We start from the raw sequence: 19635 nt of genomic DNA, 5'->3' as shown, positions 1-19635 counted from the left end.
CTAGAGTCGGATAATAGCTAAGCCGGCGAGAAACTACGCTAACTATAGTGCTAGCGAAAACTTCGCGCCGACCGTTATTCGTAGAACTTCCTAGATACTAACTAGACGACTCCTTAGTCTACTTCTAGAACTTAGCCCCGGGTCCTAGTAACGCCTAATAGATAATATAAGTTACGGCTAAAATAATACCTTCGAAGGAGATTGCGTAGGCAGATCTAACTAAGACCTTATCGACACTACCTACGCTAGTACCTATACTAGTACCTCGTTCCGCATCTGCGGCGCGTATAATCTAATAGATTTCTAAGGATACTACGCCTATTCTAGGTCCTTCGTTCTCTAGGAACTAACTACCCGGACAATCCGTATTCCTCTCGAAGCCTATATCCCGCACTTAAGACTCTACTCCGACCTCGATAGTATACGCTCTAACGCTACCTCGTACTCTAAGGCTAGGCGACGTTACTAAGGGAAAGGCTCCGGTTGTCGGATATAAATAAGAAGCTAAGATCCTTAGTATACTTTAAGACGTAGATCTCGACTTCGATATAAAAGACTTTTAGGCTACGATTAGTAGTTATTCTCTATAATATATATATATAAAACTTCTCTATCCGTAGTAGCATTTTTTTCTCTTTAGGTATAGAGGTTAGCTACCTAAATACAGTTAGCGTATTACTACTTCTCCGAAGTACTAAGAACCTTGTTATTTAGCCGCTTATCCCTTATCTATATAAGCTAAGTTCCCGGTAGTTCTCTTAGTTATCCTCCTTTCTCTTCGGGTTCTCTACTATACTCCTAGCGCTAATATAATATCGAGCCTTAATATCGTACCTAAAGTAGGAAAGGACTACGCGTAATAGTTCGTATAAGTAGTAGTAGAAGTATATTAAAAAGGTAAAATTTAAGAAACCAGAACTACGGACTACGCGCTAGCAAAGAAAATCGTAAGCAGTAAAGGGCGAGATCTAGTATTTCGAGAGGGCTATATACGTATACTAGGAGAAGGCGTAACGTAGAAGGGTACTAATAAGAGAGCGAGGCGAGCGGCGCTAGTCTATATCCTCGGTATAGACGCTAGAAGTTACGCTATACTAAACTGTCCCTTTCCTTCGAAATATAGAACTTACGAATCTAACCGTAGTTATTTCGAAGGGTGCCGTTATTCCTATAACCTAGCGCTAAAGCTACTATACAGTAATTGCGCTTATAGAGGAGATCCTAGGAGCTATACTAGCTATATAAACCATAACCGGAAGAGAGTAGCATTACTAGAATTCGAAGATAGCGGGCGGGCTTCGAAATCGAATACTCGACCTCTATCTAAGGAGTACGAATAGGAAGAGGGCATCCTAGAATATTAAGAGACTATCTCCGCCGAAGATGCTAGCTACTAGTAGGAATACGGCTTTACTCCGGACGTATCTTAGAAAGCGGAAGAACTTAGGCGAAGTATAAGCAAAGTATAGCTCTAGTAACTCTTCGAGTTTCTAGCGGAATTGTTGTATTCTAATTCTCCTACGTTTCCGACGTAGTATATTCGAGATATATATTACGAGAGTGTTAGCGAGATTGCAAGCGGTTATATACGGAAAATAGGCAATAAGCGAGCTCGTATAGGAGTCGTCGCGGTAGTAGAGCAGACTTAACTAGATTAGGTATATATTTCAAACCGACTACGATACGAATAGCAATAACAGCGGTAACGTACTAAGAAACGCGAGATTAAACATTACTAGCTTCGCTAACCGACATTGTAGGCCTAGTATATATCTATTATATAGGTAGACGAGATAAAAATAGGAAGGAGAAGATTATAAGTTACTTTATAGATTTTATTTTTTATAAAGGGCTAACTAACCTCCGTAGAGTATATATATCGGTCCGCGCCTTATAGTATAAATAGTATATCTTATCTTATTTCCTATTGCGTTTTCTAACTTTTAACTTCTTAATTAGTATACTATTCTTAGATTATCGCGTTCTTACGAGTAGCGGCGATATAGATTCCTATAGCAAATCGATTACTAGGTCCTATCTAGAAGAAGGGGGAGCTAGCGTCGAAGTCGCAAGTAAAGTCCAAGCCTAGAAGGATAGCGTACGACTAGGCGTTAACGGTAGAGGTGCCTAGCGACTACTAGTACTTAATTGTCTTAGCGCCCTCTTAGAGGACGATAGTATAGTTAAAGGTAAGGCGGCGTACTACGCTACTAACGAAACGTACGAAGACTTCGCCTACGACGAGCTTTAAGGGTTAGTATATCTAGCAATATATATTTATAAACAAGACTTACTAGAGTCGCGACCCTCTTAGAGCCGGTCTTTTTAACTAGAACTCGCTTCGTAGAGCGAGGGAGAGACTCGTTAGACGACGTACTAGCGAGATCGATAACCTCCTTACCTTTAAATACTTAAGCGACTAATACTATTAGCGACGCGGTTATAAAGGTTTAGCGATAATATTAAACTTACTAGTAGCGCTCGAGATCTTACTCGGGGTTTCTATAGGGGCTAGTATAGGGGGTAGGTATAGTATCTAGCTTAGTAAAGATAGAAAGGGAGTAGTAACGAGTCGTAGTAGTAGTAGTAGTAGTAGTAGTAAGTAATAGTAAGTAGAAGAAGTTATTATTAGAAAGGCGCGCGATTTATAAAGCGCGATTTGTAACGATTTCCGCCTTATTGCCTAGCGCGGCACGGCTATAGCCGCCGTAGAATCTTCTAGAATCTAGCTTACCCTACCTCGCTTGTCGCCTTAGCCTTTACTTATAGCTCTTCGGCCTTTACTTATAGCACTTCGTCCTTTACTTATAGCTCTTCGAGCTATATAAACACTAGTAATAAATAATAATAATCGGAATTCCTATAACTATTACGAAAGTTAGAGTCCTTCGACGAATATAATTTTTGCCTTCTAAAATCTAGTATATAATATATATAAATAAGCTAGGAAAGAGTATACGTATTAAGTTAGAACTTTGTTCTAACTTCGCCCTTCTTCCTACCGAGTATAGCTAAGAAGCGCTATTATTATATATATCTCTCTCTTTCTCTTTCCTACGAGTCGAATAAAGGTCGATCGATAATTCTCGTTAAATAAAAAATTACCGAATATTACCGTCTGCTACGAAATAGGAGGTATACAAATGCTAAAGCTAAGAACTTACATTATAGGTCCGTAACTTTTGCTTTAGGTAAGTAAGAAGATAAGGTATGTCGTCTATACACAGCTCGAGCTACTAAGTACTATAATAAGACGGTCGACTTCCCGCTTCGTAAATCCGTCTGCCTACCTGACCTCGAGCGATATACTTAAGAACTGAGAATTGAAGAGCCACGAAGATTGATTTGACAAGTATAATGCGTATTTAGTATTTGCACGCGCGTTTTGTGCAGAGAGAGAGAGAGAGTCACTTAGTACGCACCTGGCGGCCAACTCAAGCTAATCATAATCACAGCAAAAACAGGGGGGGGTATCTCCATCCTTCCTTTCCTCTCTCACTGCCATCGTCTCCCATTCAATTCAGATCCTCCATCTGTGCCCGCAAAAGTAAAACGCCATCGCTATTCCCATCCCGTCCCGTCCCATTCATGCGGAACTCGAAACTCGTAATTGTACACTATGCACACATCGCCGCCGCCAAAGTCCCGTGAAATCCATAATCAATGCTGTTTTGTTTCGAAAATGGTGGCAGACGTCGAAGAAGAGGTTGTTGTTGTCGAGTCGAGACAAAATTAGTAGTCACTGAACTCTCCGCGCCTGTTGTGTTGCTTGTGTAAGTCTTACGTTCAGGCTGCTCTGCTCATCCTCGGTTGCTGTCGACATCAGTGCTGCACTCTCGGAATTCCGGCTCGGAGATTCTTTGATGATGAGCAGCTACTGTGATCGCCGCTGAGAGAGAGAGAGAGGGTGGTTTGGACTGATGCTCACCTGTATCCGGCGCTACTCCGCCTGCTCTTTCTTCTTGGCGGTGGGACACCAACACTAGAGTGCTCCTCAATGACTTCGACGATATCGTCGCCCGGCACTCTACGCTCCTCCTCTTCCACGACAATCGTCTCCCGTACGCGGCTCGGCTCTCGTGGCGGAGGAACATGATCCCTGATGATTCGTTCTTGTCGAATTACGCGCTCTCGTCGTGGGGATCTGCTCGTCATTTCGGTCCTGGCCCTGCTCCGTCTCGTGCTTCTGCTTCGATTCCTTCGTCTCACCACCACATCTTCTTCCGTGAGATTTGTGGCTCGAATGAAGCCGGAGCCGCTGCTTGCGATCCAGAGCAACCAGATGAGTAGGAGGAAGCCGGCCACGCTGCCGAGCACGATTCCTGCCACTGCACCTGGCGAGGGACCGGCTTTGATCCCTTCATACTGTGTCGGTATGGCTACGACAGCACGACTTTGCCGGGTTGTCAGGGTGCGTCGCAGGTTGTGTGAGAGGTTCGAAAGGGCACGCGTGATGTGTGAGGCAGCAATGCGTAGTTGTCGCGAGTCCAGGACGCGCGTATCGTCGGGCAGGGTGGATAAAGCTCGTGGAATCACCGGCATTGCGGCGAATGGATTTGGCTGGCGTCAAAGCGGGAGTGGTGAGAGATACGTGCCTGGCGGTCGGTGTGTTTGGTGGTGTGCTCAGTGCCGTGCCGCCTCGAGCTCCTCGAGTGCTCGAGCGTTTTGCGTTGCGTTGCGTTGCGTTGCTGTGCGGCAAGGATGTGGTCGAAGGGCGTTGCCGGTGCCGGTGCCGTTGCCGTTGCCGCTCCGATGGATGCGGGCAAACAATGCGCTTGTTGTTCTTTCTTCGTACAATCAATTGTGCTGCGGTATGAATACAATGAGCGGAGGCAGTCGTGGGTGATGGACAGTGTGGGAGAGTTGGCGCGTTGGCACATTCATCGTTGGGCTGGTGGCTGGCAAGGTGAAAAGCAAGAGGCGGGCGCGCTGGCGACAGGGAAGTTGACTACGGATATCGGATATCGACCACTGCGAATTCATGATTGTATGTACAGCTCCATCACATCTCCGAGCATCGCCTCGCATCGCATCGCATCGCTGGCATCAAGGATGTGACCATGACCACCACTGCCGCTTTGCCCGCGCTGCTGTGTCTCCCGCCAGCGTTGCGCGACCAGATGTGCGACGAGCTCGTGGTCGACGACCTCCTCCGCTTCGCTGCCACCTTTCGCATGCCGCCGTGCTTGAAGGTGTGCAAGCAGTTGCGCGATGAATATAGCGGCGTGTTCTTCAGCGATGCAAATCTGACGCGGATGCGCGTTGGTGGCAGTGGCAGATGCGCCGTTGACCGTCACAACAGAAGCGCGCCTCGTGTCTATCGCGTACTGTCCTGCTTCACGCTCCTTTCTTCTGGTGCGTCGTTTCCGAGTGCTTCTTGGCCGCACACTCGCTTCCCTCTTTGCGCTCCTTGCGCTCACTGACAGCTCGTGGATCGCTCATACATCCTGACAATCGGCAGCACTGGCCTGGCTTCGATATCTCGCAACATTGTCTCAGGTCACAACAGTCCGACACCGCCATTGAGTCATTCGAGAAATCCAAAGATACAGCCGGCAGGATCCCAAGACCAGACACTTGAACGGGCTCTCCACGCCGTGGCTCCCATGTCACTGCCAAGTTCAATGTTGTCATCGACCGCATTTGGATGCCGTGCCGCTTGTCGCTTGCCGCTTGAGTTGGAAAGGCTTTGGTGGCAGACGCCAAAATCGGACACCTGGCTGTAGAATATGTGAGCTGTGATACAATGACTGCCTTCGAAATTCACTGCGAACCGACCAGTACTGTAAAGGCGATATTTCTTGGTGCTCTTGCGTGGTGGAGACGGGCAAATCAATTCGCTTCCGAATTTCTCTGATATGCTCTTTCTGCCGCCTGCTTGTCAGACAGTTGCCGTCTATCAGGCACTATATGTGCATTGTTGACTGCATGTGAAGGTGCGACGTGCGACACTACATGGCCGAACGTCATTTCGCAGGAAAAGCCAGATATTATCCGAATATCCTACCAGGCTACTGGAACGGGGAATCATTAAGCGACCAATGACTTTCTACCCGGTCGACAGTAAACCGTACTTCTAATCTTCTCCTTTTATCTGCCGGCGTCAGGAGACTTCGATGAAGACGCGTAAGTTACCTCTGAAGGCAATCGATGCAACGGAATCGAGACGGTCATATACGCCTTTCTCCGCCATGGAATTCCTAATTCAGCATGGCCTGGCGGAAATGCATCGGCCCCGAGCGGACATGGAGCTGGTAAGGGAGCGACGGAGGTTTTCCATCTGCTTTGCCACTTCAATTTTCCACCATGAGCCCGTTCTATTGCGGTTGCTTGGTGGGACGTCAAGACGCTGTTGCATCAGTGGGAGCAACAAAGTCACAATCAGTTGTCTACTCTCGATGAGAGTGGACTGATCGATCTACGGCGCGACTGCGCACGCTGTAAGACGAGAGTAACATTCTGCGCAACATCTTCCGGCATATCCGCAGCGCATACAGTAGAAAGACTGCAGGAAACTCATACCGATGCGCACGGGGTTGGACCAGCGAACGATGTCTGCTGCTCTGAGAACATGTGTACCGACCGCGGCATCGGGTGGACCCTGCATTCATGCGGAACCGCACACGCATCATCTCACCTACTCCGTACAGCGTCTTCGCGCATCGGAAGGCTATCAATTTTGCCCCATTCTGGGCTAGCAAGGGTTTGGGCCAATTGGAAACTCGGCTTCACTGTTAAGCGTGAAAGTAATAGCCCTCCGATGCGCGAAGCCGCTGTATACAAACGATAAAGGTTGCCGGGACCGTTGCCCTTCCGGGGAGTGAATAAACTTCTTCGAGAAGCAAGGATACTATTCTGGAAGAAGTCTATCGTCCGACAAGGATGTGCTCAAGGGCTCTTGTCCTGGGAGAGTGGCAGCAAGTCTAAGCGGTGAGCGTGCGTGGGATGTTATGACGACGCCAATACAACCAACCACATGCAACAGATGAGCCTCCGGTGAGCTCGGAACAAGCTTCGAGTCCTAGTGCATGACAGAACTCTGGCCGCCAGACATTCTGGGATGACAGGTGGGGGGAAATGAGCGTGTGACAATGCCGCCAATGCTACGTGCGCGCGCTCGCAGTGTGATGGCCTTTTGCGCGCTATCAGATTATTGCATGCGCGGCGTACTGTGTGCTCGCAATCCCTTTATGATTCAGCATTGTCGTCCCCAGAGATAGCAAGGTTTGGTGGCGCAGGGTATTTTGCGTGCAGACCAACGCGCGCACAAGCAGAAATCTGGTCCGTTCACAGTCTTCCCGCAGACATTGAAAGCCTGAAAACCTTGAAACTCTGTCTCAAAAGACACTTTGAACAACGAAGGGATGTGCGAGTTCCTGGACTCTAAACCGAGCCCCAGCTAGCCGACCGAGCCCTAGCATGTGCGAGTTCGTTCCTTTGCGAGCTGGTAATCGCCATGGTTTGCAAGGCACCAGTATCCCAGTCATGACTAGATGAGAAGGCTTCCAGAAAGGAGGAGTTCTTCAAGGAATGCCGGTCTGCTGCCGAAAGGCAATCTCACTGGCCTATCTTCCAAGAACTCGAACATCAACAATTGGCTTCATTCGTCCGTCCGCGACAACTTCTCAATGAGGACAATACTTGGGTATGAGGACTACATCCTTGAATCGCTATCGTATTCGAGAGATACGGGACGGAAACGAACCCGCTACTTACTCTCAAGGCCTTGAATTGCGCCGCGAAAGACCACTGTAGTCCGCAGACTGCGAAAAGACGCTCGATAGTCTCGGTGAACACAGTTAGATACTCGCCGTGAAATCGGTGGCAGTCTCGAAATTTCCTCGCCACTGCCGCATTCGACATTCCCGAATCTGAAACCACAATCACCGCTTTTACCGCTAAAGTGCCACTCTCCTGCCTAGTAACTTCACTATTGCCTCCATATGACATCCCTCGGCATAAGAGGAACGAATTCCGGTCTTCACCAGCTAGCTTCGACCTCATGCGAAAGTTAAGTTTACCAGGGAACCTTTGCCTGTCGTCCAGGCCCCCTAGCCTGTCAATTGTCCCCTCGAGGATTGAGAAACCAAGCTTTCCCACGGAGCTCCTGGTGCCTGTCCTTGTACGTTTGTACATATGTACACCCCGTGTCGGTACTTCGCTACTTGTTGTATCGTACCTGCCTTACCAGGTGCGGGCGACAAGGCTGCGCATCTGCATCGACAAGGCTACCCTAACAGCCTGCAAACACTATTCTCGGGATCCACTTTGACGATAGGGCTCACGGTCCATTGGCCCGAATGCTGGAGCTGGGCATTCGCCAGCGGCGTCAAGTTGTTCCAGCGGTGAACAGGGCAGTTATTCCACCTTGCAGAGTTTCCGCCGCGCAGATGATCTCGCTTCACCTGCTGGAACTTCAGCGTGGCGGTTCTCGTTCGCTCGTGTCCCACACATCAGGAACCTCCTGGTACCGACTTGGTATCGCTGCACTTGCCTCACTGCCTGGACCTTCCGGCCTTCGTAAACGAGGGTCCATCCAAGCGAACTGTGCTGGTGGTTGTATGTGCTCAGGCAGTCCTGTACAGGTTCCGCATGTTGATCCTTCTGGTGGCGATGCGTTCTGTTAAGGATGTGGCATGTGAAGTATGGTTGACACATACTTTACACGCACATGTACATGTACTCACGAATTTGCGGCACCACAGCTCACTCCCCACATCTGTGTATGGCGTACCTGAGAGCAAGCGGTGAATGTATGACATCGGTGTCCATTCCAACTCCCATTTTGCGAGATTGTCTGCGAGATTGCGATTTGGCCTCCTCGCTTGCACCTGACACAGCGGTGTGTGATGAGGCAAACACATTCGGAAAGAAACGGAAGGACCACACGACTTCAGTTCGCAAAGCAGCATCACTTCGAACTCTGAAGGCTACGACCATTCGTTTCGGACGCCTGTCTGTCAGCACTGCTGCGTCACTGTGGCGACCATCAACCAGCATGTCTCTGTTGATCCCCCTACGTTTCTGTTTGAGCATGACGTCGTGAGCAGGCATTGAGCATTGCATTCTCAAACTCTTCAAAATCTGACGTCTTCACAGGTCTCACGCCGCAGAGGATACATGAAACGCTTACCCTCGAGCATTGAGCGACGATCACTTTCGCCTCCACTCGTGTCCTCTTGCCTAAACAAGAGAAAGAACTTGAACTGCACTACTGCAGCAAGCATAAGGATAAGGATTAGGATTACAATTCCCTCCCTCCGTTTTTCCTATAAAGTACCTTATTTAATAACCTCGTATAGACAATGCGGAATCCTAAACCGAATAACAATAAGTTCGCATTAGCCTTTACTAAACACGTCGGCTAAGGTACGAACCTGAATTTTAGTAGCGATTACTCTAATAAAACTTACGAACCTATACCTCGACTACGATAACGATAACGACAATGCTAGAGTATAGACTTCTTAACACGACGATAGCGACTTAGGTCGTTAAGACTTACTTGCTACTAAACGACGGGGGCGTAGCAATACCTAATATAACGGGGAAAGTAGACTACTTTATTCGGACGTAAAGGCTATAGAGGCGAGATACCTATTATAATATGAAAAAAAAAGACATTGCGAGTCGGTAAGCGAGCGAGTAGGTAGCGAAGAACTTTCGGCTAAGTAATCGTAAGTCGATCTATACGCATAGCCTAATAACAGGCGGGCTATAGATATTCGTCGGATACGTTCGTATTACAGTACCGGAACTAAAAAAAAAGAGGAGAACGATCTAGAACCTCGTATAATAGAAGAGTTAGAGGAGTTGTAGGTGTAGGAAAGAGGGTATTTGGTTTACCTCCTTCTAAAAAAAAGAAATTTGAAATCTATAAGTTCACTACTACTAGCAGTAGTACGTAAAAACCTCTCCTTTTACTATAAACAAGCTCCTACCTACTGCCTCTGTCTACTATACGTATATATATACGAAGAATAAGAAGAAACGCTTTTAACCGAATTAACATACTCTCTCTCGTTTTCTGTTTCTTTTACTTTTAAAATATTTCCGCGAAGAGTGTTTCGTTTAGCTTATATCTAGAGAGGAAGAGAGAGAAAATAGTAAAAAGTAGAGGGAAAATATTTAGTTAAAAGTATCTTCTACCTTCTACCGCGAGGTTAGAGAGTCCCTTAGAACCGGAGTCGTTCTATAAAGAGACAGGTGCCTCAATATACCGAACCCTTCCATATACAGAAAAAAAGACGAGATCGAGACAGATAAAGTCCTACGATCCTCCTTATAGGCAGAGCCTCTATTATATACTATAGAGAGAGCACACATCTCGATTAGAAAAGTTTCCATCTTGCTCTGTATAATAACATTGGCAGTTATGATCTACATTTCATACAACTCGCTAAGCGCCTCGCTCCTACTTGACTGCACAACTAAGGCCTCGCCTCGCCCCAGACCATGCGGCATGATTGTAGTCGAGAAAGAGGAAAGAAGCAAGCGAGCGAGCAACCAACTATGAATCATCCGTCAGTCGGGCTCGTTCGCGCCACGCCACGCCAAAATGTCAAATTCCTCGTTCCCATGCCTCGCATCGTGTCCCAATTCCCAAATGATACATAAGAAACTGAATCGTAGCATCGTCTGTCATGGGGGGCTCGGCCGCATTCGCAATAATTATGAGGGTGGTCGCTCTGCGAAATCATGCGGACTGAGAGCTTGACTTTCGCTCGAGGGCTGTTGGATCGAGCGAGCGGCTCACTGGAGTTCGACGTTAAATTGCCAGTTGTCTGGGTGAGGTGTCAGCGCCGCAAAATCTCACCTGTACGCCAGATTCACTCACCTGCTTTCAAACCTTCCGCCGTATCTGCCAGCAAAATCTGCCTACGCCGGTTGCAGTAGGCCGTCTTATCCATCATTTCGACTTTGAGACCTGCTAGCTGTTCTGTAGGCTTCTCAAACATCTCGGAAAGGTTCTCAACTGCCATTTCGAGATCCTTTTGGTTGTCTTCAAAGATCTCCGTCAGGTTGTTGCGGGCCAGATAGTATGCGAAGGCATATGTCCACTTAAGAGTTTGTCTGCATTGCTGAAGCGCGTGCGAGGCCTGCTCAAGAAATTGCACCTCGATCCAAGAAAGACCTGATTGGTTTTGAAGGAGCTGCATCTTCTTCTCCGTCTTATGGTAGATGTCCTTGTCGAGGCGAGCTGACTGTTCATGATTGGCGTATCGATTATAGTAGTGCAGATACCGCTCGAGCGACTGACGGCTCTTTGCCTGCGCATCTCTAGCATCGGAGCCACTCTTCTCCTCGAAACGATTGCAATTGTACCAAGAGGTGCCGTGCTCCGACCACAGACCCATACATATCCAGCAGAATTCGTTCCTGCACTTTCTGCACGTCATGTGATTGCAGCCGCCGTTCTTCTCGATAGTTGACGAGCACTTTGGGCATTCCTTCGTATTGGCTGATATCCAATTCGCGGTCTCGCTGTCGTCCTCGCACTTCTTCAGCCACTTCTTGACGAGCGAGCACGGGCATGGCTGATGGTCGGGTAAGGTGCAACCGAAGCAGAAGCTGTGCTTGCAGTCGCAGTGAACGGTAGGCACTATCCGCTTGAGATCGCGCTGTTTCACACCGCACTCCACAGCATAGATGCACTCTGGCGCCGGGCACCACTTCAGGTTGTCCTTGTCGTCGACATATGTGCGCATGAGAAGCTCGTGATACCTGAAGGATGAATGTCAGTGCATTTCTCAAAAAATAATATTAACAATCGCTCTGCGGTCGAGTGGCTGGACGAGGCGACGCAACGAGCTTGGACATGCTCGTCCTGTGGAGTCAGTACCCACCGGTCAGTCAAATCTGCCGTCACCAGCAGATCAAGGCTCTTGGCGTCCACGATGTTATTGCAGCCATCGCCCGGGCACTTGATCCGCGCAGCTTCCCCTTCTTCCCGAATCTTTTGGGCCAAATACTGTCTGTAGCAGTTCACACAGAAGCGATGGCCACACCTCATAGCAAAGCTCTCTAGACCGGCCTCATCCTCGCAGCAAATATCGCAAGCAAAGCCGTCAATCGTCTCAATCCGGGGTGGATCTCGCTGTAGATCTTGCCCTAGGCCTGCCTTTTCAAGCACTTCTTCCTGGTTGTCCATGTACTGCTCAATAACGCGCTCTTTATTCCATCGCCCATACCGTAGCAGGATCGCGGTGGCCTCGTGCGGCTGTTCCAGCAGGTTCGCGACTTCCGAAACCTGTCGGTCCTGCTGTGCCTGAATGTCTTGCGGACTGTAAACCTTGAAATCGACCTCATATGCCTTCTTCTCGCGCTTCAGGTCTTTCTCTTGCGCCTCGAATGCGCCATCGTCTTGGAAGTCATCCTCAATCTCGACGTCCGAATCTGATGTCATTAGTCAGTCGCTACCCTGGCTGTCTCACTTTGTGTCATGTGATGCACACCTGCTGCCCCAAAGTCGACACTGCTGTCGTCTGCACCGAAATCGTCTCCAGAGGAGCCGCCTACGCTCATCACCTCGTCGTCCGAGTCCATTGCACGGCCTTTATCGGAAGCCAGAGATTGTGGGGTCGGAGCGGCCTCAACCTCCGCCAGCAACGCGCCGTCCTGTTTGTGACTCGTCTTGCTTGCCTTCCGAGTGGCCTCGATGTGCGTGGAGGTAGAAATATTATCAAAGGAGCGTTTCCGAGACGTGGGTGGAATTTTGGCAGATGCTGCGGCTGCCTCGTCCTTAGGACAAGGCACCCGGCTTCGCTGGAGGATGTTGGTAGCTGATTTCGGATCGAGCCTCGCGGAGATGATGATTCTGAGCGACTGGTTTGATGACTACGAGGCAGGAGTCAGAGTAGTACCGTTGGTCGAGTGGCGAAGCAAGCGCGGAGGCAAACGTTGGTGGATGAGCCAAGGGTTCGCAGGTGAGGGTCAAGCTGCTGTTTCTCAAGACGGCGGGCGAGGCGCAATGGTTTGGGTTCGCGCTAGGCAGCGGGAGGGTCGTCACAAGCCGCATCCGGGGGCAGGGGTCATGCGAACATGTGCCAACGTCGGAAGTGATTAACAAAGATTTCTGAGACTTTCACCTGCACCTCTTCATTATTCAATTGCATTCCACGGCACGGCGCGACCTTCATAGGCGCGATTTCGATCAACAGCACTAGAATCGGAGTTGAGTGAAGCCTGAGCGTGTTCGACTTCGGACACAGTCTCCTGCCGGGCAAAATGGAGGCGAACCGCGGATCTTGCAGCCTGTTTCCGGTGCCTTCTCCGTGCTCGTGCACTGCGATGGGGTTCTCTCCGAATTGACTGTACCCGGATATCATCCAACGCCAAGGCATGAGAAAGAACGCTGCCTGGCTGAACTTCAGCTCATGCGAATATTCTAGGCCAGAGATAAACCCGGGCGGTAATATCAAGATCCCACTCACCGACCGGCGCCATCGAAGAAGAGTCCGAAGCAAAGTAGCAACAATACGAGATGAAACCTCCGTCTCCTGCGAATGACAACCATTATCCGGGTTGGAAAAACAACACTGATCACGCACTACTGAGAAAAGTATATTCTCAGCAACGAAATCGTTCCACGAGGATTTCTTATTAACGATCAAGAATCTCGCGAGACATTCCAGAAACCAAGAGCGAACTACAGAGAACCATCATAGCAGGTAAAATTGAAGCCACATGTCGACGTCTCGTCAAGACTTTCTACCCTTCAATTTCATCATCTTCCAAACATTTCTCATAAAAAAATCCCAGAAATTCTCTCAAATCTTGCGCACGCGCGCTTTCTTTCCCTTTCCCGAACGCCTCCCCACACCACATCACATGCAGAGCAGAGCAGAGCATCGACCGGACTCCGCAGAAAAATTACGCTTCTCGACTGCTATTCCAAGTACACCGCAAAGTAGCAGCAAAATAGAAGTCATAGGAGAGAGAGAGTAAACAAGCATACGCGACTAGGGGCCAATCGCGCTTACTTCCATATCTGAGGCCAAAACCATGTCCGTCGCGACAAGGGCAACAGATCTTCATGCAAGTCATAATGCATTACACTACATCGCACAACCTAGTCAGCGAGGGCAAGATCGAAGAAGAAGAAGAAAAAGAAAAAAATGTCATGCATGAGACAGATTCTGGGGTTTAGAGACGAAAGAGAGATGCTAGACGCAGACGCAGATGCAGCCTTGCGAGTGGCACCACAATTCCAACTCCGATGCAAACAAGATACCACTTCTGACCAACACGTGTGACCTTCGCTCTCCGCAGAAATGTTCCTCACTTCGATTCGATTCGGATTCGCAACGGTGCAGAGCTCCGTGGTCTAATATGCGCCCACTGAAGTCGGAAAGTGGGAGACTATATATGTAAACGAAGCCTCCGGTCGCGATGCTCAGAAACCTTGACGCATGCGTGCATCGCGAGCATAAATAACTCTTACTCATCATCATCACCACTATCCTCATCCTCCTCCTCACTACTCTCATCATCATCATCAGCACAGAGGACATCAACCAACTGCTTCGTCTCCCTCCTCACATCCTCAAGCTGCGCACTCTCCACACTCTTCTCAGAATTCCACCACGCCTCAAAACCTTCTGCCTCAATGACATCGTCCTTAGCGAGAGCATTGGACATGAACAGAAGAATTTTCGAGCCTTGGGCGCGGTTGACCAGATCGCGTTGTAAGAAGAGTAAGAATTCCGCTTGCTCGTTTTCTTCCTTGACAATGCTCGTAATGAGGCCAGAGTATAGAGGGAGGAGTTCCGTGACGGCCGAATTCGGTGTTTGGCCGGTTTCGATGAGAGTTGAGACGCATTTACCGAATGCCACGGCTGTTGCTCGTCGGATCTGATCATCTTGGGCGTTTGAGCCGAGGATAAGGGCTTTGAGCTCGAGACTGATGTTGCCTGGATCATTACCCTTCACCATGTCGTCGACAAGACTGGCGACTGCCTCGTTATGAAAGTCTCTAGCTTTCGCTCGAGTCTCCTTGCTCTCTTCGGAATCGGCGGAGGCGAAGCTATCGCTCCTAGATTCTCGTCGGACGTGATGACCGGAGAAGTCATCGTCCTCGTCATCTTCGGACTCCAGCTCAGAGATTGCGTCTTCGTCCATGGTGAAGTTTAGGTTCTGCACTCCAGAGAGTAGTGAATCCACGAGCTCTTCTTCATCTTCGTCAATCTGCATGTGATAACCATGACCGTCTGCGCCTACGATCTTGGGATCAGAAGGCGCCTTGATGACCTCGTCGGACTCATATCCTCTCTTGCGCTTGAGCGTAGTGATGCGCTTGTCGCCAGGTACTCCAGTACCGTCGGCTATACGCACACCGTATGAGATGAGGGCGCCGTCTTCCACTTTGCAGCTCCGGCCAATCGAAACTTCGTTCGCGATGATTGCCGTCCCAATCACTGCGTCGTCGCCAATGTGTGCATCATCCCAGATGTACGCACCATCGATCTTCACTCGCTTTCCGATTATGCAACGTCGACCAATGACGCTGTTGGTGATAGTGGTGTGTTCACCCACAGAAGTGGACTTGCCAAGCACGGTTCGACGACTGACAATACTCGACCTTGCCAGCACAACACCATCCTCCTTGTAGACATTGCCCTTATACAGCTGGAATGACTGGCCGGCCACGAGGTTGATGTCTGGTGTAAGCGGGTACGTCCATCTCGACACAACGTCTTTGCTGATGGCGTCAAAGGTTTGGAGGTTCTTCACCCGTGCCGCGTATCCTTCTGTCGCAATATGAGTGTGGATAGTGTGCTGGAAGGTCTCAAAATCCTTCAAGACACCATACAGAAAACCACGTCGCGGGAGCTGCCAGTCGAAATTGTCCGTGTATTGTGCCAGCACTTCAGGTGTGCAGATGTCGATACCGCAATCAACTAGATCTTCGCGGACTTCCAGCTCGACGTGATTTTCCAGCACTTCTCCTGGAATGTCGAGCAAGGCACTTTCGCCAGGTCGCAGCTGCTCGTAATGCACGCAACGATGTGTTTCGGAGTCGAGCACAAACACTCGTCGCAAGTGCTTCGATTGTGCGCGATGAGATGCTGTTGCCTCTCGGAGGACCATAGTCTGAATAGCGTACTTGTCCTTTTCGCGTCTGGCGCGATGAGCCGCGAGCGCGCCCTCCAGGGGAATGTTGGCCACGACATCGCCGTAAACACTGATGAAATCGCCCTCGATGAGACCCTTGGCGTCCAGATCTCGCATACAGTCGCCCACCGATCTAGAGTTTGATCTTATGATTTGTAGCTCGAATGGCGACGTTGGGAGAATCCATTTGGAGTGACTGCCAAGTCAGCACATGCATGTATTAAAGTTTTCGATTGCAGCGACTCACTTCAAGTGCTCCTCGACGGCTTCAGTATGATTGCCGCAATAGAGAATGACTTCTTCCACCCCAGCATTTGCGAGGAATTCCAGTGTGTACTCGATTAATGGTGTTCCAGCTAGCGGAAGTAGACATCTTGGTCGCTCGAGGGTGAAGGGGTTGAATCTGGTCTCAAAGGAGTCGGCGAAAATTACTGCTTGAAGAGGCTCTTCGCGTTTTTCCTCTCCCTTGTCCTTGCCACCACCTTTCTTTCCTTTTGGTGGCATCTTGGTGTCTGATCTTGACTGTCTCAAGTGTTTGTGTGTTTTTGCGATGTGTACTTTCGTCGAAGGAGTCATGTTCGAGTCGGATGTCGAAGCTAGAGTAGCGCCGGGAGCATCCGATTGGAACGTGCGTCGACAATTGAATCACAAGCATGTTGAATCACGAGATAACGGCTAGAACTTCAGAGGAAGACATGTATCACTGCAGCAAGATATTACAGACAGCAGGAGATGCTCGATATAAACAGCTTTGATTCATCAGGCATCTACCTCAGATATGCTCGCTACCGTCAACATCTCGAGACAGCCACTGTTTCGCCATCTTCATTTCATCTTGATCACTTCCTTGCAGCTCGCCTTTGAGCACATTACCTAGATCGACTCGAGATCCAGTACCAGTACCATTCCAGATTCGCAGAAATACACACAAAAAAATGCGACAACCCGCGCATTAATCCAAACGCACCACCCACGCATTCATGAACGCGTGGGGGAAAAAAAACTCCGCCTCTGCTCTCGGGGTATATGTACATATTTACAAATGCATTAAGCGCTCTGACCAGCACGATGTCGCTATCGTGGAGGAGGGCGTGGAATGTGTTGCATAGGTTGGGCCATTTGGCCCATCGGTCCTTGCGCGTACATTTGCTGGCGCTTTGCGTCTTGCATGTCAGGACCTCCGGAAATGTCGTTTATATTTCTTCGGGGTGGCATCACGAGCTGTCCTGGAGCTGGAGGTGCGTACATCGGAGCCCCCATGGGAGCTTGTCCATATGGCGGCGGTATGAAAGGCTCTTCTGCTAGCGCACTACCCGAGGGTGATCCACCGGGAAACTGACTAGGCGAGTTCCAGTTGCTGGCGGTCGCTGGAGAGGTCGCCGGAGAATCTTCGCTCTTTAGGCTCCGCTTAGCAGAATTCAAAGGCGGCGGCATAGGGTCAGCGATTCCAGCGCCGCCCTTTTTGAGATGTGACAAATGCTTTTCAAGCATGGCCAGCAAACCTTCTTTCGTGAAAGGTTTTGGTAAAACGTCGTTCATTCCTGGAAATTGTTATGTTTGCATCTATATTTTCAGTTGTGGCGAGAACTTACCATGCTGGAAATACATCGAGATATCATCGCTGCGGATGTTAGAGGTCATGGCGATGATAGGCGTTGTGCTGTCAAACTGTCGAACAAGATGTGTGGCTGACACTCCATCGAGATTGGGCATAATAATATCCATGAGAACAAGATCGTACTTGGATCCGGAATTGAGCTTGTTGACAGCTTCAAGACCATCGAGCTGTACCATGCATCAGCACAGTCATCCGGGCGCAGTGTGTCTCACAAACTTACAGCGCTATCGATAGAGCAATGAAAAGCGAAAAGGAATTTGCCGCCTATCCTTCGGCATGTCTGATCATCCTCAACAAGGAGAATCTGCGGCTGACGGACCCAACCTGGGTCTACCTGCGTACTCTTCTTCCGTATTTCTGGCGGCGCTGGCGGCGGGATGGCTCCATCTGGGGCTCTTGGAGGCATTGGATAAGGAATGTTGTGAATGTGCTCGCTGTACGCAGGATCAATACCCTGGGTATGGCCGATCGGGTATACCATATTATCGAGGTCATATCCCACTGAGCTTGAGGAAGCTGCAGAATGCGGTTGTGCACCGCGACTTGAGGACCGTGTTCCATTCCTAGTGGCAACGTCTGGTGGTGGTGTTGTGAGGGCAGCATTCATTCGCATCTGGGCCTCGTTCATTTGTTCCAGGTTGCGGGTATTCAGCATGTGGTCGGCATTGACCTCGTTGAGAAGCTTAGCAGCATGTTGTAAAGGCGAGGCCGGCGCATCATCTTCGATCGGTGGGACTGGCGTGGTTTGGTTGTTTCCAGGCGTGGTCGTCCCATTGGCCTGGTCGTTTCCGGCTGCATTCGCGAATGGGTTTGGATTGAGAATTCGACTCTCTCTTCGCCTTTGCGTGTCGACTGAGTTCAGGAAATTCATGACGTATTGCATCACATGTTCGTGATTGACCACGGTTTTTTGCACGCCAATGACTTCCTGTAACAGCATGGAGTGATGCATGCTGAGCTCGTTGTATCTCTCCTGCAGTTGCTGCAGCTGTTGTTGTGTCGCTATCAATTGGGTGTTAATAAGATCGACTTGCTGTGTCGGGAGCATGTCGTCGGTCATGTTATTTGCTTTTCGAGGTGCCGGCGCTTTTCTCCGGATATTATCCAAAGCATCTTTGTTGTTCACCTTGAAATCGGGGTGCTTAAACTCCCAGGCCTGTGATCGCGTGAGCATATCTCCCACAGCTGTCTGGCGCTTGATGGCGTACTCCTGGCCCGTAAGGCGATGTTCCTCCCTCTTCATTGTTATGCCGTACTTTGTGAAAGTCGTATTTGTTGAGCTGGCGCACAAAACTCGCGAAATTGCTGTGCTTGAAGTGCTTTGGTAGAATGTGCTTGGTGAACTTCTCGTTCTGCGGGACTGGTCAGCCAGGCGCGCTCGACAGCCTCCCGATGTTTATAGCCATGCGCACCTCCAGCACGACAAAGCTGTCGCCTTCGTTTCCCCATCTCACGACCCTCTCATCTTGTGGACTCTCCAACATTCTACATTCATCAGCGTCAGTAGGCGCGCAACGCGGCAGCTCGAATGGGATGGCTCCTACTTGTATAGCTTGCGAACCTGCGCATCACGGTCAGCAGAGCTTCCGAGTCCGATCAGCTGCGTGTGTACGTACAAAGTCGCTGCTGCTGTTGGCCGACTGGCCAGACTGGTTGTCCATCTTCGCGGACCCCGAAGCAACGGCGGTGTCGCGCTCGTATGGTCATGCGCTCGCTCGCGTGCGATTGGCGTGGGAGTGGCAGTGTCGAGGCCTCGTGGCAGCTGGGCACAATGGCGTCGGGATGCGATAGCTGCTGCAGACGATGCACAACCACGGCAATGCTATGTCATCTGTCGTGCAGCGCTGCCCTGTCGCCGCGGCTAGAACTATTGTCCAAGCAGCGCACAATCCTCAGGCTCCACG

General features: G+C 49.7%; 5 protein-coding genes across 5 annotated transcripts; 1 reads left to right on the top strand and 4 right to left on the bottom strand.

The window, feature by feature from the left end:
• Nucleotides 1–4958: 4958 nt before the first annotated feature.
• On the top strand, nucleotides 4959–5464 carry MYCFIDRAFT_211819 (uncharacterized protein). Its single transcript, XM_007930374.1, has one exon. It carries the CDS (start codon nucleotides 5061–5063, stop codon nucleotides 5421–5423), a length of 363 nt encoding a protein of 120 aa, XP_007928565.1. The 5' UTR covers nucleotides 4959–5060; the 3' UTR covers nucleotides 5424–5464.
• A 4886-nt stretch (nucleotides 5465–10350) lies between these two features.
• On the bottom strand, nucleotides 10351–11123 carry MYCFIDRAFT_211818 (uncharacterized protein). The gene is made up of 2 exons (XM_007930373.1): nucleotides 10838–11123; nucleotides 10351–10784 (listed from the first exon to the last, which is right to left on the bottom strand). Exon 2 carries the CDS (start codon nucleotides 10698–10700, stop codon nucleotides 10518–10520), a length of 183 nt encoding a protein of 60 aa, XP_007928564.1. The 5' UTR covers nucleotides 10701–10784; nucleotides 10838–11123; the 3' UTR covers nucleotides 10351–10517.
• Nucleotides 10351–12844, bottom strand: MYCFIDRAFT_52051 (uncharacterized protein). Its single transcript, XM_007929810.1, has 4 exons — nucleotides 12456–12844; nucleotides 11847–12396; nucleotides 10838–11724; nucleotides 10351–10784 (listed from the first exon to the last, which is right to left on the bottom strand). The coding sequence occupies exons 1-4, from the start codon at nucleotides 12544–12546 to the stop codon at nucleotides 10753–10755; spliced, it is 1560 nt and encodes a 519-aa protein (XP_007928001.1). The 5' UTR covers nucleotides 12547–12844; the 3' UTR covers nucleotides 10351–10752.
• Nucleotides 12845–14263: 1419 nt separating this feature from the next.
• Nucleotides 14264–16655, bottom strand: MYCFIDRAFT_58882 (uncharacterized protein). The gene is made up of 2 exons (XM_007929839.1): nucleotides 16361–16655; nucleotides 14264–16309 (listed from the first exon to the last, which is right to left on the bottom strand). Exons 1-2 carry the CDS (start codon nucleotides 16615–16617, stop codon nucleotides 14440–14442), a joined length of 2127 nt encoding a protein of 708 aa, XP_007928030.1. The 5' UTR covers nucleotides 16618–16655; the 3' UTR covers nucleotides 14264–14439.
• Nucleotides 16656–16848: 193 nt separating this feature from the next.
• On the bottom strand, nucleotides 16849–19215 carry MYCFIDRAFT_52047 (uncharacterized protein; the record flags this gene model as incomplete). The annotated part of the gene is made up of 5 exons (XM_007929809.1): nucleotides 16849–17654; nucleotides 17706–17898; nucleotides 17952–18887; nucleotides 18940–19083; nucleotides 19144–19215. The coding sequence occupies 5 exons, from the start codon at nucleotides 19213–19215 to the stop codon at nucleotides 17188–17190; spliced, it is 1812 nt and encodes a 603-aa protein (XP_007928000.1). The 3' UTR covers nucleotides 16849–17187.
• Between the last annotated feature and the right edge of the window lie 420 nt (nucleotides 19216–19635).

The sequence above is a fragment of the Pseudocercospora fijiensis genome (genome assembly GCF_000340215.1).
Source record: "Pseudocercospora fijiensis CIRAD86 unplaced genomic scaffold MYCFIscaffold_6, whole genome shotgun sequence".
NCBI lineage: Eukaryota > Fungi > Ascomycota > Dothideomycetes > Mycosphaerellales > Mycosphaerellaceae > Pseudocercospora > Pseudocercospora fijiensis.
The sequence above is the reverse complement of the archived record's forward strand: the minus strand, read 5'-3'. Positions and strand labels throughout refer to the sequence as shown.

Excerpts from the sequence above, each read along its gene's own strand:
- MYCFIDRAFT_211818 (XM_007930373.1), bottom strand. The coding sequence starts at position 10,700 with ATGATTTCGCAGAGCGACCACCCTCATAATTATTGCGAATGCGGCCGA.
- MYCFIDRAFT_52051 (XM_007929810.1), bottom strand. The coding sequence starts at position 12,546 with ATGGACTCGGACGACGAGGTGATGAGCGTAGGCGGCTCCTCTGGAGAC. Across the intron at positions 11,725-11,846 it reads ACGGCAGATTTGACTGACCG|GTATCACGAGCTTCTCATGC; the intron begins GTGGGTACTGAC and ends TTCATCCTTCAG. Across the intron at positions 10,785-10,837 it reads GGCGGAAGGTTTGAAAGCAG|ACAACTGGCAATTTAACGTC; the intron begins GTGAGTGAATCT and ends CACCTCACCCAG.
- MYCFIDRAFT_211819 (XM_007930374.1), top strand. The coding sequence starts at position 5,061 with ATGACCACCACTGCCGCTTTGCCCGCGCTGCTGTGTCTCCCGCCAGCG.
- MYCFIDRAFT_58882 (XM_007929839.1), bottom strand. The coding sequence starts at position 16,617 with ATGCCACCAAAAGGAAAGAAAGGTGGTGGCAAGGACAAGGGAGAGGAA. Across the intron at positions 16,310-16,360 it reads GCCGTCGAGGAGCACTTGAA|TCACTCCAAATGGATTCTCC; the intron begins GTGAGTCGCTGC and ends CTGACTTGGCAG.